Source organism: Esox lucius, chromosome 2, assembly GCF_011004845.1.
Source record: "Esox lucius isolate fEsoLuc1 chromosome 2, fEsoLuc1.pri, whole genome shotgun sequence".
NCBI classification, from domain to species: Eukaryota; Metazoa; Chordata; class Actinopteri; order Esociformes; family Esocidae; genus Esox; species Esox lucius.
This window is the reverse complement of record NC_047570.1, coordinates 29,826,453-29,842,955: the sequence shown is the minus strand read 5'-3', so window position 1 is coordinate 29,842,955 and position 16,503 is coordinate 29,826,453. Positions and strand designations below refer to the sequence as shown.

At 42.2% G+C, this 16,503-nt stretch overlaps 1 protein-coding gene across 1 annotated transcript in view; it reads left to right on the top strand.

Moving 5' to 3' along the window:
- The first annotated feature begins 552 nt into the window (after window positions 1-552).
- abhd17c (abhydrolase domain containing 17C, depalmitoylase) overlaps window positions 553-16,503 on the top strand; it is a 31,388-nt gene continuing 15,437 nt past the window's right edge. Inside the window, exons 1-2 of the mRNA XM_010877000.4 lie at window positions 553-1,458; window positions 15,637-15,816. Coding sequence (XP_010875302.1) covers window positions 974-1,458; window positions 15,637-15,816 — 665 coding nt within the window. The 5' untranslated portion in view covers window positions 553-973. The remainder of the gene's footprint in view (window positions 1,459-15,636; window positions 15,817-16,503) is intronic.

Genomic DNA, 16,503 nt, shown 5'->3' with positions numbered 1-16,503 from the left:
TATGGCTGAAGGGTCCACTAAAAGGGGAGATGATAAACCTATAGAATAGCAGAAGGATTATATGAAAGACCCAAATTGCTCTGATATTGCACATCACTCCCAATATCTCAGCAACCACTCACTGTCAACCCTAAGTAAAACACGATAATACAAGTTATAGGTTATTCCGATCCGTTTTTGGTACCCTTATCAGGTAAGTTTACTTAGAAGCAGAATTCTCATTGACAGCAAATTACCGAAGGAGAAATAAGGGTTACTGCCTAGCTCAGGTTAATCTATTCCATTCCAATTACAGTCAATCCTAATTTTACTTTATAAATGTACTCTAATTTAAATACAATTTAAAGCAATGTGCACATGGTGCATCGAGGTATCTTTCTTGGAGAGTATTGTAGACAGCACAGATTTTTTTTGCATAGATTTTTTTTTTATCAATGCATCCATTAGTGTGCCCTGAACAAACTTGGAACAAAAATGTGCGCGCAAAGCTACGGTTTCTTTCATTTACCAAACTAACGTAGGAGATTCGATTTTGACAGATGAACAAGCGGTATAGAATATCCGGTTTAACCGGACATGCAATATTTGGCATTAGCGCTGTGCTGAAAGCTATGGCCGCATACACTGTATTAGCCTGCTAACTCGACGTTTACGTTTGACAGAAGCTTAATTCCTCGAACAACGTTATTTTTACATTTTATGATATAACAACGTGGTTATATCACTTCTGTCGGTACAAAAAAATACTAACCATGACAACGGCTTCCTGAGGTTTAGCTTTGCAAAAATACGTTAGCTAGCCAGCTAGCTAACAAGCTGTACAAAGGAGTAACCAGTTAGCAGGGTAGCTAGGTACCTCCTTAAGAATTGTTTTTCTGTAGTCTGGTTACTTACTAGATAACAAAACAAGATAGCTGGATACGTTTCTTGCTATTACAGAGGAAAAGCGTCTGTCGGGTAACTCTGAGCCTAAATGCCCGAACAAGGCCCCAGGATGAATGGTTTTTCCCTCGGCGAACTATGCTGGCTGTTCTGTTGCCCGCCCTGTCCCAGTCGCATCGCGTCCAAACTAGCCTTCCTGCCTCCCGAACCCACGTACTCCGTACACACCGATGCTAATGGTACGAGTAGTCTGCATCTAACTGAGCGAGCGGACTGGCAGTACTCCCAAAGAGAACTGGACGCTGTCGAGGTGTTTAACACTAGAACCAGTCGCGGAAACCGAGTGGGCTGCATGTTCGTACGATGCGCACCCAACAGCAGGTATACGTTGCTATTTTCCCACGGTAACGCAGTGGACTTGGGCCAAATGTGCAGTTTCTACATCGGCCTCGGTTCAAGAATCAACTGCAACGTGTTCTCGTATGATTATTCGGGCTACGGTGTCAGCAGCGGGAAACCGTCCGAGAAGAACCTGTATGCGGACATAGAGGCTGCCTGGCAGGTGCTAAGGAACAAGTGAGTAGCCTACACAGTAATGGTCAAGCTAGCGTGTGCACCCTAAAACCCTTGCAAACAGTTACGTCTTTATCGGTTAAAAACAATGCAAACATATGTATAGATGTTATAGTTTTTAAATGTTTTATGTATGCTTTTAGTCATTTTAAGTTCACACGTTTCCTATCCTGAACATATAATTGACTTAACAAAAAACATTTTGCGCGCCTTGAGTGACAGATGCTTGATGTTGAAAGGAGTTTGAGTAGTTCACAACCCTATTAAATACTTCACTTATAGATCTTTTAAATACATTTCTGCATTTTCATCAGTTTATTTTCAGGCACTTTTTATCATTTCCACGCTGTGCGTGATATGGAATGTATTTTCACTGCGAGTGTCAACGAGAGAAAACAAGCTGTTTATAATGTATTAAATGTTCGTTACCATTTGCATGTACCGCCAGATAAGCAGAGAGGATTGTGGGCTGGAATTAAAGGAGAACTTGTCCTGCCCCACATCGATTTCAACTATATATATGTACTTTGATAGTCTGCCTTAGGGAGCCTGTATTAGACTGCATCAAGCTTACTAGCGATGTGTCAATTTCCACATTCCTTATTGTTTTCTTACTGAAATTGCAAGTTGCACCTGTCACCCTCTGACATTTATCTCAGAACACAAGGATGTCATATCGGACAGGACTAGTGGACCTTATTACTCCTGCTAAATAACACTGACAGTTGTGGCAAATACAGACAAGATTAAGATTAAAATGACTTGATTTGTTCTTGTGCACATAGTTACATTACTTACCTCCCCGGTAAAACAAATCCTTGGCAAATATTTGATGTTAATCACAATTGCCTCTAAAAGGTCTTAGATCCTTTACAGATTTGTATTGCCAAGTGTTATCCATGAGATATTAGCCTGGCCACTGACAGCCATGACCAGAAAGCATTGCATTGGACACTATTACTGTTGCTATATTGTCGGCGCCCAAGCTTAGACAAATTTAAGTCCCCTAGCATGCTGATCTAGGCTAACACCTGCACTGGTGTAAGGCTGTATCGGCAAACTGCGTGAACGCATTCAGTGAACACATTCAGCGACTCACCTAACCAGCGATTGCATTAATTGCTAGTTGTAAACTTGTTGTTTACACCTAATATTGCTAAGAGAAGTCATACTAGCTGTTTGCTGACAGTCAGATACCTAAGTATGATAAAATGCTTCTGGACATTAGTGATCTACGACATCATGTTACGGCTGGTGATGATAATCAGCATAAGTGCGGTTTCCATCACTGTTTTATTTTTTGTGACAGCGGGTAGGGCTTGGTGTGGAATGCCGGAGTAGAGGGTGAGACGATTAACCTAGCAAAAAAAGAGCATGTTATGAAACCAAAATAAAATACTGCAGTGGCACATACAAACCAAACATTAAAATACCTTAATTGGAGGGAAAGTAAAAACTTAAACTGGTCCGTGCATCAATACCGGTATCATAAAATATGGTTTACTGTCAAACCTTAATATTTGCATTTCCATTTCAATTTTGCGGATAGTTAATTTTAGACACAAAGCTCCTACCATTTTGGAAAAGGTTGTGACATTTCTGGGTTCCATCAGAGTAGTCATTACTTTTTTTTATGCGGCTGGTAATTCATCCACAGGTTATAAACCTGGGAGGTGTGCATTGGGAGAATGAGCGGGAGAAACTGAATTTTGGTCATAAGTAGTATCTCTCACATCTGTTTTTATACAATTACATCTCCATACTGTATTTTTTTTATATTTGGTGATCTTTCATAAGTTTTCTTTGTTGGCACCACAATTACAGTATTTATCCATGGTAGTTTACTCTCCATCTTTTGAAATAGGCAGGCAATTTGTTTTCATAACTTCTTTTACCCTGACTATTAACAAAAACTGGCCCTGTTGACAGCAGACAAATGGTGAGTAATATGTTGAAAACATAGCAATAAAACTCTTGTGTTGAATCTCAGTACCTATAAAATCTTTGGAATCAGGGGCTTCCAGGTGATGCTGTGGTCTAAGATTTTCTTTTGCAGTGTAAGGTGGGTCTGGCATCTTGATAAGGGCTTGGCGTTGATGCCAGGGATATTGACATTCTACGATCTTCAACTCTTCCAGAGCTACTATGACGAGACCATGTAGTCGATTCATTTACATATCAGGGAATTGGGCAGTATAGACATTTCTTTGTTATTAAACTTAATTTCTCAGTGTAAGCTGTGACTGTTGTTCTTTTGACTGTAATGTATTAGTTTCAGGTTTCATTGTTATTTTGTTTTGCTATATTTGATTTATCCAGTTTTAAAATGTCTTGTTTGTGAAGCACTTTGACATGCTGTTATGAGTTGTGCTCCATCAATACATTTTGATTGACAATCACTTGCTTGGAAGCTTTACGCAATGAGTCTTTTAGCATGCCGGGAGAGACTATCACGGTATTTTCCAAAGGAATTGGGGCCTTTGACATGGTCGACGATTTCCAGTAGTTTTCAGTAACATTTTCTTATCCGGCCTTTGTCACTTGGCGGCGTTTCTGGCGTCAAACGGTTTTCCCCAGTGTTGTTCAACACAATCAGCCTTTCAAGGAAATGTCAGCTGTAATTGAGTGAGCAAATGAATTGCTCTATCAAGCTGTATGGGAAAGGAGATGTCACGTTGAGAGCCTGCCTCCTGTGAAAACCCCTTCAGTCACAATGGCTTACTGAAAGGTGTGCGTGTGGTTGTGGTGTGTTTGCGCGTGTGTGCGTAAGCTGTTCACTCATTCCTCTTTAATCAGCTGTTTGGGTAATAGACCTACATTCTAGCTTATATTCAAGAATAATGAGTAACTGCAGACACTTGAATTTCCTTTCTATTCTGCTCCTTTCCAATTAGTATTGATGAGAGGTTCTTCCCCATGTCTGTGTCCTTATTTGTTGTATTGTGTCGTTATTCTTATCAGTTCAGTGCTACAGTGTAATCTTTACCAAGGCTGCAGCCAGCTGTCTTTCTATACCATGGGTTTATTTTTTATATACTACTATAATAACAGTAAAACAAATGACTTACTGCTTTTTATTTTGGTTGTTTGCTCACTGTCAAACACCGATCGATTATCCCTGCGCTCAACCTCTTCCCTCAAATGAACATTAATGAAAAATAGGATCATGGAAGAATAAATACTCAGCCGTGCCACCTTCCCCTCCATCTCCCATTCTAAGCATGTCTCTGATTAAAAATGCATTTGACAGATTGTCTGAATCCCATTGAAGGTAAATCCTTTAACAACTCCTCTGTGCATTAAACATTAAAACATTTCATTATGCCCTGACCCTCCTGAGCTGCCTGGCCATGCATGGAAACATTGTTAATCATTTCGCTGCTCTTTGGGGGGGGCACCCCCGAGTACCTGCAGAGAAGATTTATGTTTATTCAATATCTTTTTAATCACATTTTGTGGAAACCATTATGATTGTGCCTGGGTACAAATGCGTGCACACATCCGTGCAAAACGCAAAACCAATTTGATTTCTCAGAACTGAATTAGGCCGACCTCGGCTGTTGAATTGGTTCAGAAGTGGGCATGCATTGAGCGTTTTGTTTGAGACAGTGAGCAGTATTGATTCACCTGACGGCTTGGTGTGAATCTGTGTTTCTGTCTGGTGCAGGTAATGACTGATGCATAATCCTCCTGAGCGTCTGTGTAAAGTTATTACTGTAAAGTAATCAAGTGTGCTTTGTCAATAGACACCCATGCATCTTCTGAGGGGGAGCCCTTATCCCCCAGGACAGGGCCTTTCACCACCAGCCCGCTGGTAACACACACTCCCTCTGGATATCGTTGGTTCAAAGGATAATTCACATAAAATGGCAGCTTGAACTCACACAGGTGTGGATCAGTGCATTTTCTTTACGCGACACCTGTCTGTGTCTTTCCCAATGTAGAGGCCTGCATGCGTCAGTCACAGACACTACATGGGAAAGATTGGCCGTAGCACCATTGTAATTATATTTCATTAATTGCTTTTAATGAAATATAGCTTTGCAAAAAAATTAAAATAAAAGAAAATGCTCACGTGTAAATGCTTTTTCATACAGGTGTATGCCTCAAAGCATTTACACGTGACCCTGTTTTATAGTCTCTGGGTCACTTTAAGAGTCACAGTGCCCATAGAGAACCTATTAAATCACTCAAGTTTGTGTCATTTCTAATTGTGATGATACAGTATATGGGGATTCATGGCAGGCAAGGTGAGAGAAGGTTTCCGTTGCCTGAGGTGAATTCTGCAGGATATCCGCGAGTAATGAGACAAACCCTGATTCTGCTCACCTTGCGTCGCACCCCGGGGTTCTCTCTACAAGCCACATTCATATGAATGTCATATCCATAAAATATATGCCGTTTGTGCAGCTTTTGCCATACTCGTGCATTAGTACAGTCATTTGTAATGCGGTTAGGTTCAGCCACATGAAGTTAAGGGGCGGATTTCTCTCAGCCATTCTTCACTGTTGTTGGGGTAGATCATATGGGATGGGAGGCGTGCCCTGGCATACATGAAGTGTGATTTATGTATTTTTTTGCTGCAATGCCCTGAGACAAGGTACTGTTAGGTCAAAGCCAGGCACAACATTTGCTTAATATAAGCTTTAAAAAAATCTGTTATAGCCTTATACCTGTCAAATCTTTTCCCTTGGTCCAAATGGACAAGCAGGGACACCGGTGCTGTTTAGGTTCTGAATCCAATTCAGCATGAGGTGTCACCTTGTCTTTGCAGAAGCTAGGAGTCCTTTGTGTGGGTTGCCTGAATGGATTCTTGGTGGCTGCATCCATTTACTTTGAGGAAGGGCTTTTCACTTGCATATGCACCTAAATATTTGTCATTTTTGCCCACCAGTATGCTAATTCAAATTATATATGATTTTAACTGTACTGGCCTAAGTGCATGCAACAATTACTGTAAGGAGAACGCTTTAGAGAATGAGGTGTACTTGCAGACACACAATATACTGATTTAGACTGGGGTTCCTGGATTTACCATATAACTTGTTCTTAGTAATCTTCTGGAGTCAGGTGTTTCATGTTTGCCAACTGGTTGATGAGATTGTTATAGGAACTGCCAAGTAAGTTAGCAGGGAGAGCTTTGGGTAACTGAAATGTCGCTGATTTGTGATTCCTGAGCTGACAAACATTTTTATTTGTCGATGCCCTTGAGCAAGGCACTTTGACCTAATTGCTCTTGTAAGTCATGCCGTATGAAAGTGGCTACTAGATCACTGAAATATAAATGTAATAGGTAAATGAGGTCAACCTCATCTTGAATCTACCCTCTGGTACAGCACAATGCCTAGTGACATACCAGCTACGTTTTATTCCATATACAATGTTTTCTCTCCTTTTGCCCTTGTTTGCTCGACATTTTCCAGCCAGAGTAGCCATATTTCTGTACTTGGAGTGTTTTCTTGAGCACTCTCGTGGTTTGACGTAGGACGCCACTCTTCACACTGCATATGAGGGACCTTTACTCTCGTCGCGGTGTAATTGCTGCCCCACAGGTCAGGTGAGAGCAGGGTTTCCAAACCTTTCATCAGTTTTCTTCGAGCGTTCCACATTTTTGTTTTACCCGCAGCATTGGCCCACCTGATTCAATTAGTAAAGCAATCATCAAGCCTCAGTGTAATTGAATCAGGTGTGCCAGTTTAGGGTTCAAACAAATGTAATGTCAAGGGGGGCCCGAGGAGAGGTTTGGGGAACCCTGGTTTAGACTTTCCACTAGCGCTTGTAACATGCTGTGTTGGCCTTTTTCTTTATGGGCTTGTAGTACTCGCCTCATGGCAGTAAATCTCAAAGCCTGACTCGCACTCACCTCTGGGACTGATCTGGACAAGTTGGCAATGGGAGACTGTTATGCTGGTTAACCTGTAAGTGATGTGGTTGATCGTCCTAATGTAGACCGAGGTGATGTTTAGGTATTCAAGGGGTATGATGCAACACAGGAATCGCTGAGGCTTAAGGGCTTTTCAGCCAGCCAGCAGAGAATCTGAGTCCCCCGCTGAGCTCGAACAAATTTCCCAGCAGGTACTGCTCTCGTAGTCTACGTGTCACCACGTGGCATACAGAATTGATTTTGATTGGTCACTGACGACTTCAAAGATGGAAAGACTGTTATTTTTATGCCTGGCTGTGCCATGTGGACCGGTCCGCCTGGATAAAGCCCCCCCCCCCCGCTGTCTGTGAACGGCTTTAGTTAGCCAGCTGGTCTAACGTTCCTAGATATTTTCAGAGGATTCTCTGAAATTGAATTGGATTTAGGCTCTTTAATTGTAGCCAAGGTGCAGCAGAAATCCCAGCCGGCTAAGAGTCAACCCCCCCCCCAAGAGAGAGAATGGGTGTTTCTGTGGTTAAGATACAATGAGGCCTTGGAATAGTGATGTGGCATTGAAAATGCCTGGAAGGACTTGGGGTCCATTCAGAATGTCATTGTACAAGCGCATGTAGATTTACTGTACACTCCATCACTGGCCACCTAACTGTTTTAGCTAGGCTGCACAAACATTTGTAAACACAGTGCATTTACCCAAAGATTATTACATACTCGTTTTCTGTTTGATCTATGATTAAATAGCTACCTTGCATGCTATTCTTTTTTGTAACTAATCGGTGCAAAGCAAGCAGTGCGTGCCTAACTATTTAATTTGCTTGTGTCTTAACTGGTTTTGTGGAGGAAGCCTCCATTGCAAACATCCAGTGAACATCAATAAACGTGAGTTAGTGTATATTTTCAGCCCCATGCTGCACTGAGCTGGACGTGCAGCTAATAAAGTTACATTAAATTATTCATTGGTGGGAAAGGAGGCTTAGCTTTATCAATCCCACTTAATTAATTTGACCCGTTTCCCCGCCCGTTAAGCATGCGTGAACATTGAACCATATCCACTAGTGGATTCAGTCATTACGAAAAAATAATTGAAAACTATTTAGAAAAGGATGGTGTCTGGTGTGTACGTTGTGCCCGATTTCTAATCCCACACAGCTGTCAAGTCTTGTTAGAGGGATTTGGTACAGGGATTCAAATCAATCATGTACTCCCTGTCATGTGCAGAGTTTTCTCTGGGCTCTAGGGACTGAGGACTTCACATAGGCTTACGCCAGCCCAGTCTTTTCCTAGAGAGGGACAGTTGGTTGCACTATTTAACTTAAACCTTTTTAGGGGGAGCGTTTAGACTTTTGTTTTTTTTATGGCTGGCCCATGCTTAAAGACAAATAGGGTCAACAGGCCTAAACTTTTCAGTATATGGTCAAGTCCAACAGAGACCATTAACCTGGACTGAGCCTTGGTCGACTCCGTCGCTACTGCTTGTTGAGGAAGCTTATCCGATCCCTTTCCTGTTTCCTTCCCTCTGGGGCGTTAGCCTCGCTATGCCTGCCGCTCTGTGGGAGGAGGGTGTTCCGAGATGAACAGTACGGTGAAGGCCTTTTTTGCAAAGAGAGGCTCAGTTCATGATGATGTGTCTCTGTTCTGTAGACCTTACACTGTTCTGGCTGTAGGTTAGTGGAAGAGCTCTATGCTGGAAAGTTTTCAATTTGTGAGGTAAAGTTTTAATTGTCTTTATTGCTGACAACCACAGCAGTTATGGGAAGTAATAGATTTGAGAACAAACTATTCATAAATATGTATTGGGGTTGCCAACCTTTTTGGGCTTGAAACATTTTTTAAATGTTTTGAGCCGCTCTTTTTCTTTCAAGTAGGCATTTTCTTCCCTCCCCTGCAGTATTTGCTCCGTCCGTATGCAGCAGGAAGTGTGTTGTGTTGTTTGTCACTGTGCCTGGCTATATAAACTACTGAGAAGGGGGTTCCTTATAAATTCTGTTTTACTCTTTTGCAAATTTCTCAGTTGTATTTCTCCTGGCTTAGTATTATTCTTTTTAGGATTCATGTCTACTAATATCTGAAATACTCATAGATAAAATACAAATAAAAATGGCAGTCCTGTTCAATGAATTAATCACATCTGAATATAAATGGGAAATTATTTGTTCAGTGTAATTGGCCTTTCATAGTGAATATGGCGCTCCTAGCAAAAGAGAAATGTGATATTTGATAAATGTAGCCTACTGTTCAGTACTGTTGCTTTTTTGATCAAACAATAAATGGATACAAATACATTTCTAGTTCTGACTCAGTTTTAAATGTGATGTCGCAGATAAAATGTGCACAAGGTGTAGTATGAAAGAGCATCTTTGCTGAAGTTTTGGCGTGGAAACCATTGCTCTCGTGGTAGTAAATACTTCTAGGCATGCTGACATTTTTGTTGCGTATGTGAGTGAAATTGTCACTGTCTATAACCTCGATTTGAAGTTTGGATTTTTCTATAAAGGCCACGTGAACTGCAATGGGACGACTCCAGACCCTGACTTTACTACATCCTTTCGAAAGAAAGGAAAACACCTGCACAGTGTAGATTGAACGTAGCAGGCTTGGCCACAGGATTGGAGTATCATTTGGCCAGTTGATGGTTATAGTTTAGATACTGATGTGCCTCTGTCTCTTGCCTCCCTGCACTCTTCGCAGCCTGTAATGGGGTGTCAGAGCTGTCTGGGTGGTCTCTGCAAAGCTGTGCTTTCCTGTGAATTGTTTGAATCGTGTCCAAAATTGCTCTCGCACTCCGCTGACATTCTGTTCTATCACCTCCCCTTAGGCTGTCCATACCAATGCCTCAGGCATCCACGGACCTGCCTGAACTGACTTCTGTCTTTTTAAAGGAATCCCGGCTCATATTCTCATTCTGTGCTTTGCATTTTAATCTACGCCTATGAAAGACAAGGTTTTTTTTTTGGGTTTTTTTTTAAGGCTAGACAGTCTGTGCATAACAATATAACGAGAAGCTAGATAGCTGGGAAACGTAAGGCAATATTCCCAAACATAACAAAATCCTAAAGTTATTTGAAGAGTCTAACAATACCCTCTTAAAACAAAGTCAATAAAAACAACCGAGGGGGTTGAAAAAGGGGGACAAAAATGACTTTGCTTGTATTCATTGTTAGGGCATTGAGACCGTAGAATGCCATGGCTAGGTCTTAGTAAATGTCATCCAAAGTTCAAATACAATTTTCTGTTTTGCTGAATATTCAAAGGTCTTACCCGTTTATCTTCCCTCATCGCTTTTTGTAGATCCATGGAAATGCTCACTCAACACATTTACACAAAGGCTGCACCATGGTCTCAAGTGGCTTCCTGTCCTCGTCTTCTCTACTTGCTCTGAGTACTGTGTTAACCAATACAGAGAACAGGGAAGGATGCAGGGGTTTATGAAACAAAGGAACCATCTCCACGGTATTGAGATGCACTCCTGGAGTTTGAGAAATTCCACGACAGGATGCTCTTCGCTCCAAAGTGGTCAACTCAATAACTTTTAACAAACTAAGTGCTTGTGAGTTGGTATTTGCAATAATATTTCCACAACAAGACTGTGACGTTTAAAATAATTTTCCAAGTCAAGTCTGAGGATTTAATTCCCCTCAGAATGCCATGGTATTTTCAGGCTAAACTGTAAACCGGGGGAAAGTTTCTGTCTTCAGCAAATGTTTTTTTTGGCTCCCATGAGCCATTTCACAGAACTGAGACTACTGTAGACTGCCCTTTATCCTGCTAACACCCTTTTCTCACAACCCAAATCCCTTTTAGTTTCTTTCAAAAACACTTTTATGGCTTTAGTTCTCTCTGCTGCCTTGCAACTCTCGTATTGTGTCATGTGGGGAAGATTAGAGGGAGATGCAAACCTATGGGTCTGTAACAGGCTACATTTTTGTATTTGCGTAGTGTGGAAGCTATCGAGGTGCTGGTATTTATTTCACTGCCATGTCGTGCTAGCTCCACGTTTCTGCCCTTGGAACCTCACCAACGAATGTTTGAATAGGCCCATACTCAATGCCACAGGTTTTCATATGCAAACATGGCATCCGGCTTCAAATCTCTCTTGCACTCTTTCACACTCCCTTCCCCTATGGTAGCTCTCTTACCATTCTCTGCCTGTAGTGTTTGGACAAGTGTTTTCACTAAACGCTGTTGCTCTTTGTGTCACTTCTCCTAGCGGTGGGTTTACGATCAATTCCCTGATTAGCACAGAATGAGAACATTTTCTTGTTTTGTACTCCACTTCAAAACCAATTGGACTTCCTGTCCATTTCTCACTTGAGCGAACAGCCCTTTTTCCAGTCATAATTTGGTAGTGGATGTTTCTCATAATTCCACATCAGAAATCACAACTTTGTGACTTTTTTGCATCTGTCTTTCTATGCCTGACCTTCATTCCTGGTCCTGGAAGCACAGATTTAAACACAGTATTTACTTCCTTCAGGCCTTGTAAAGTGCTGATACACTTAATAGAATTACTCCTGATTGTTAATTAACATTAGTTTCAAATGGGATGGTGTATGTGACGTCACTGAATGTTAATACCGTTCTGGAACCAAATCATATAAACCTTGTTGCTTTTTCAGAATTGGGATCAAAGTTGGTATGATCTGCCATAACTGTCTGCGAAAACATAGAGGACTTGGATGCTTTAACATGGGAAATTTAAATGGAAGTGTTTTTTTCTTATCCTTTTAAACCTATCTGGTAAATACAATTCTGGAGTACACTTCGGGCCAAAACCAAGTCATTTCCTCCCAGTCTGAAACATTACTTTTGTGTCTATCATTTTCGCTGTTTTTTTATTTTTCAAAACACACAGACACAACTCACTCATGGCCCATGATGTCCTTCACCACTATCATTAAATAGTGTTTGGTCATGTCTGTGTAGTACTGAACGATTTCATTTATTCAGATTCTCATTGAGATTGAAAATATATCGAGGACCTGACCAAAACATGACAGTACAGTGTACAATAACATATAAAAACAGTCTAGTACATTTCCTAATTTTAAGTAGACTAGGTTTTGAAAGGTATATCCAGCCCCCCGTTAAAATGACTCCCTCTCAGCCCAATCTAAGATGTTCTTTGTCTGTACACCTCAATGGTGCCCCCGGCCCGCCTGGTGCCCCCGGCCCGCCTGGTGCCCCCGGCCCGCCTGGTGCCCCCGGCCCGCCTGGTGCCCCCGGGTCGCATGGTGCCCCCGGGCCGCATGGTGCCCCCGGCCTGCATGGTGCTGTGTGACTAGCTTTCCCTTGAAGCGCCCATTTACAGAACACTTGTGATAATGTTTTCAGAGAGAAAACGTAAGAAATTCAACCATTTAAGTAGATGCTTTTTTTGTCTTTTTTCTTCGTTCAGCGGTTCAGTTTTAAACTTTGTAAGAATCAAACTTTCTCTAGTCAGCGTTTGGAAGTAACTTCAGCTGACAAAGCTGAGTCTGGACTGTAGTACTTCAAAGGCGTTATTCAGTGTAGCTGCAAAACGATAAATAACTGTCATCAGCATAAAAATGAAAACTATCATTTGACACATTTTTACCAGCATTATTAATATAGTGAATATTGCAACAGTGAATAACAATGTCAAAAGCTTTTGACAGATTGATGAAAATGCTGTGCTGTTTCATGTCGATGGCTTCCGTTAATTAGGTCATTAACAATCTTAGTGTGCCATGCTGTTATTGACACACACACACACACACACACACACACACACACTCCTTCAATTGATCAGAAATTAGGGATTCCAGTATTTTCGCTTACATATTGGCCTGTAGATACTTAGGTTAGGAGGTTCACCACCTTTTGAACCAGTAAAGCATGTCGGGTCAATGTAAATAATATTTTTCAAAGTTCAATTCGTTTTTTCTCTGGAGAGTAATCCAATGCAAGAGGTCAACCCATTTTTTTTGGTCCGACAATCATGCTGTGTTCATAAGGGAGGGCTGATTCTGGAGGTTCCTTGGCTCGCCACCAACTTGGGTAGTTCTGCCTTTAGTTTCTCCTACACCTTTGTGGAACAATTGTCCCTTTCTGACGATTTTGAGGAAGTATTTTTTATTTTTGCTGGGGGACTTCTCGGGTGTCCAAATAGGGAAAAATAGTCAAACTTGGTAAGAATGCCCTCTCTAGGGTGCTTTCTAGCGAGCTTACGTAAGCTAAAAAGCCAAGGAGTAAGCGCTTCCATAGCATTGTCTAGTGGGTTGACTTAAAATTAGTCCTTGTTATGACTACAGTTGTAAAATGGTCCAGCAGGTAGGGAGGCAAGTGTAGTTCTATGTAGATCTTGTTGCTTGATGAGCCAGGTGATGTACTAAATTCAGGACCAAGGACAGCGCTTACACTGTCGACAGTGCCTGACTGCCTTCACAATGCCCATAGAATGGGGCCAATGGGACAGCCTGTAGGTCTCGACAGTAACGGCGCAAATCAAACCAACCACCGTGCCATGTGTTGTGTGGTAACGCTGGGTTTTGTGTTAGGACAGTTTTTCTAGTGCATGGTATAAAACCGTTGGATTACATTCATCAAACGAGAAAGGTGCGCATTCAAGGGAGCACTCAGCAGTTGTGACTTTGCGACGCATCTGTGTCTGAAAATGCATGACTTGAGTAAATAAAATCATCCCTTAGGCTATTTACTTTGCAGAATGACTGAAATGTTTATTTTGAGACCCTGGCCGCTAGGCAAGCTTGGCTGACTTGTTGGGGGGCACAGAGATAAAAGGCTTGCTTGCTGCTACGTGATGATAAATGATGACATAGAATACATTGTCATCAAATAAAACCAATGCAGTCTTACTGTTTCATTCTGTTACAGCTTTCAGCCCACTGTCAGCTTCTGGAAATGGGCAGTTTATTGCTGTGTGGTTATATATTTAATGAGGCGTTTAACCTTTTGTTTTTATTTGTGTAGACCTGACCTCAAAAGGCAGTCATCGGCCACCACTAAATCTGGGTGAACTGGCTGTCAGTTGTTCACTAGTCAGTTTCGAATCTGTAAATCATGTGGATGATGACTTTGGCTGTAATTGCTCCACTAAGTAACCTTGGAATACAGCTCTGCCAGTGTCATCAGCACGTTTTTCTTCACTGTAATTGTTACGATGTCACTTCATGGGCAAATGTGCAGACGCCCACACACCACCGCTAAAGTTAGCCAAGCCTGATTCTCGAACGGCACGATACACACACACACACACACACACACACACACCGCTTCTCTAATCATGTGTAATTGTATAGTCTACCTTCATGGGGTGATGTATGTGAGCTCCCCCCCCCACACACATGTGTACACACACACACACACACACACACACACACACACACACACACCTTTTTCTTGAAGTTCCCAAAGGTTGTCAGAATGTGATGTTGAGGGCTGTCTCAAGGTACAGGCTGTATAGCACTAACTCTTTACCTTCTGTGCGCACGAGCGCTCACACACAGGTCATGGCAGTTGTCATTCTCTGTCACTTCTCACTTTGCAAAGGTTTCAAAGGCTAGTACCAAAGCCAAGCCTCTCACAAGGTCACCTAAGAGATGGGTTTCTATTTGGTCGGACGTCCTTGCTGCATAACTGAGTCACAGCGTTATACAAGGATCAGGTTCCCTAGGGTTTGCTCTCGCTAGAGAAAAGCCTGCCAAGAGAAGTGAGTGGATGGGAAGAGTTACAGAATGAGGGGTGGGTTCATGAAGAGCTCTTCTCACTCCCACTCCAATGTTTTTCCTCTGTGTCCTAGCTTGAGTTCTTACAGGGCTGAACTGATGCCTGGCTCTTGTCTGTCACTCTACACAGCTGACAGCTGCCCTGGCCACGGCACTAGAAGAAAGGCTTTAATGTGTCAAATAAAGGAGGCGTTTATGGTGACGACCTGATCCCAGACCAACCCCCCCAGTTCTTTTTTTAAGGGCTGCCTTCCCACATGGATCCTGGAGACTTGGCTACATAACTCCATAGCTCATCTACATAGAACTAAAGCCATGAAAGCCCCCACACACACACATACACACACACTTTCACTTCCTCTGCATCAAACATTCACTGCCTCAAACTGATGTGCCAATAACAATTTATTGTTCTATGTTGTACCGTCTGATCGAATAAGGGTTAAGGGTAAGTCTTTGTTAAACACGAAGTTCCCCTGAAGCTTAACGCGTGACGTGGTTTAACTATAACATACATTTTATTTCCTTTTTTTTGTCTTATTGACCCCCCCCCGCCCCATCTCTCTCCCTCTCCTTACCTCCCCCTCTCTCCAGGTACGGGGTGACCCCGGAGAACATCATCCTGTATGGCCAGAGCATTGGCACGGTGCCCACGGTGGACCTGGCAGCGCGCTACGAGTGTGCCGCTGTAATCCTGCACTCTCCTCTCATGTCCGGGCTGCGAGTGGCCTTCCCAGACACACGCAAGACCTACTGCTTTGACGCCTTCCCCAGGTGAGTTTCTGTAAGGGGGGGGGGTTGAGGCTTTTCAGCAAACTAAACATTTGTTTGTTGGTAAATATGCTAAAGGTGTGTGATGTACACCTGCAATCTTTTTTTATGGATTTGATGAAGGCCGATATTGAAATGTTCCTTCAATTATCTTTCTTTTTTTTTTTTTTCACGACCGTTGTAATTTATTGCACATTTCTAATTACATTTGGATATCCATTAGATGGGGGTGTGTGTGTGTGTGTGCGTGCTGCTCTATTTTGAGACAGTACGAGGTGAGACGAAAGACTTCACTAGGATTACATGTGAATGTCAGCCAGCTATTATCACTCACACTGATTACCAGACACAATGCTTCTATCTGTCTCCCACTGCCTTTGTCTCTCTTCCTCATTCCTTTACCTCTTCACCCTCTCCCTATTCCTGCTCTCTAAGCCTTTTACTGTCACTAGACCTTTTTTCTAAGCCTTCACTCTGCCTGTTTCATGTTCTCAACCAGTTACACTTTTCCTCTCCATCTGCTCATTGTGCCATCTACCCACTTTGGGTCCCTTTCTCAGGCCTACTGTAATCTTACCTGGTTATTCAGTCCCTTCATAGAGTATTTTGTAGAAGTGCCTTTGGCAGTCTTTTTTGGTACAGTATGCCTCTACCTGTTTTGCACATCTGGTTCTTCCTGGCAGATCCTTT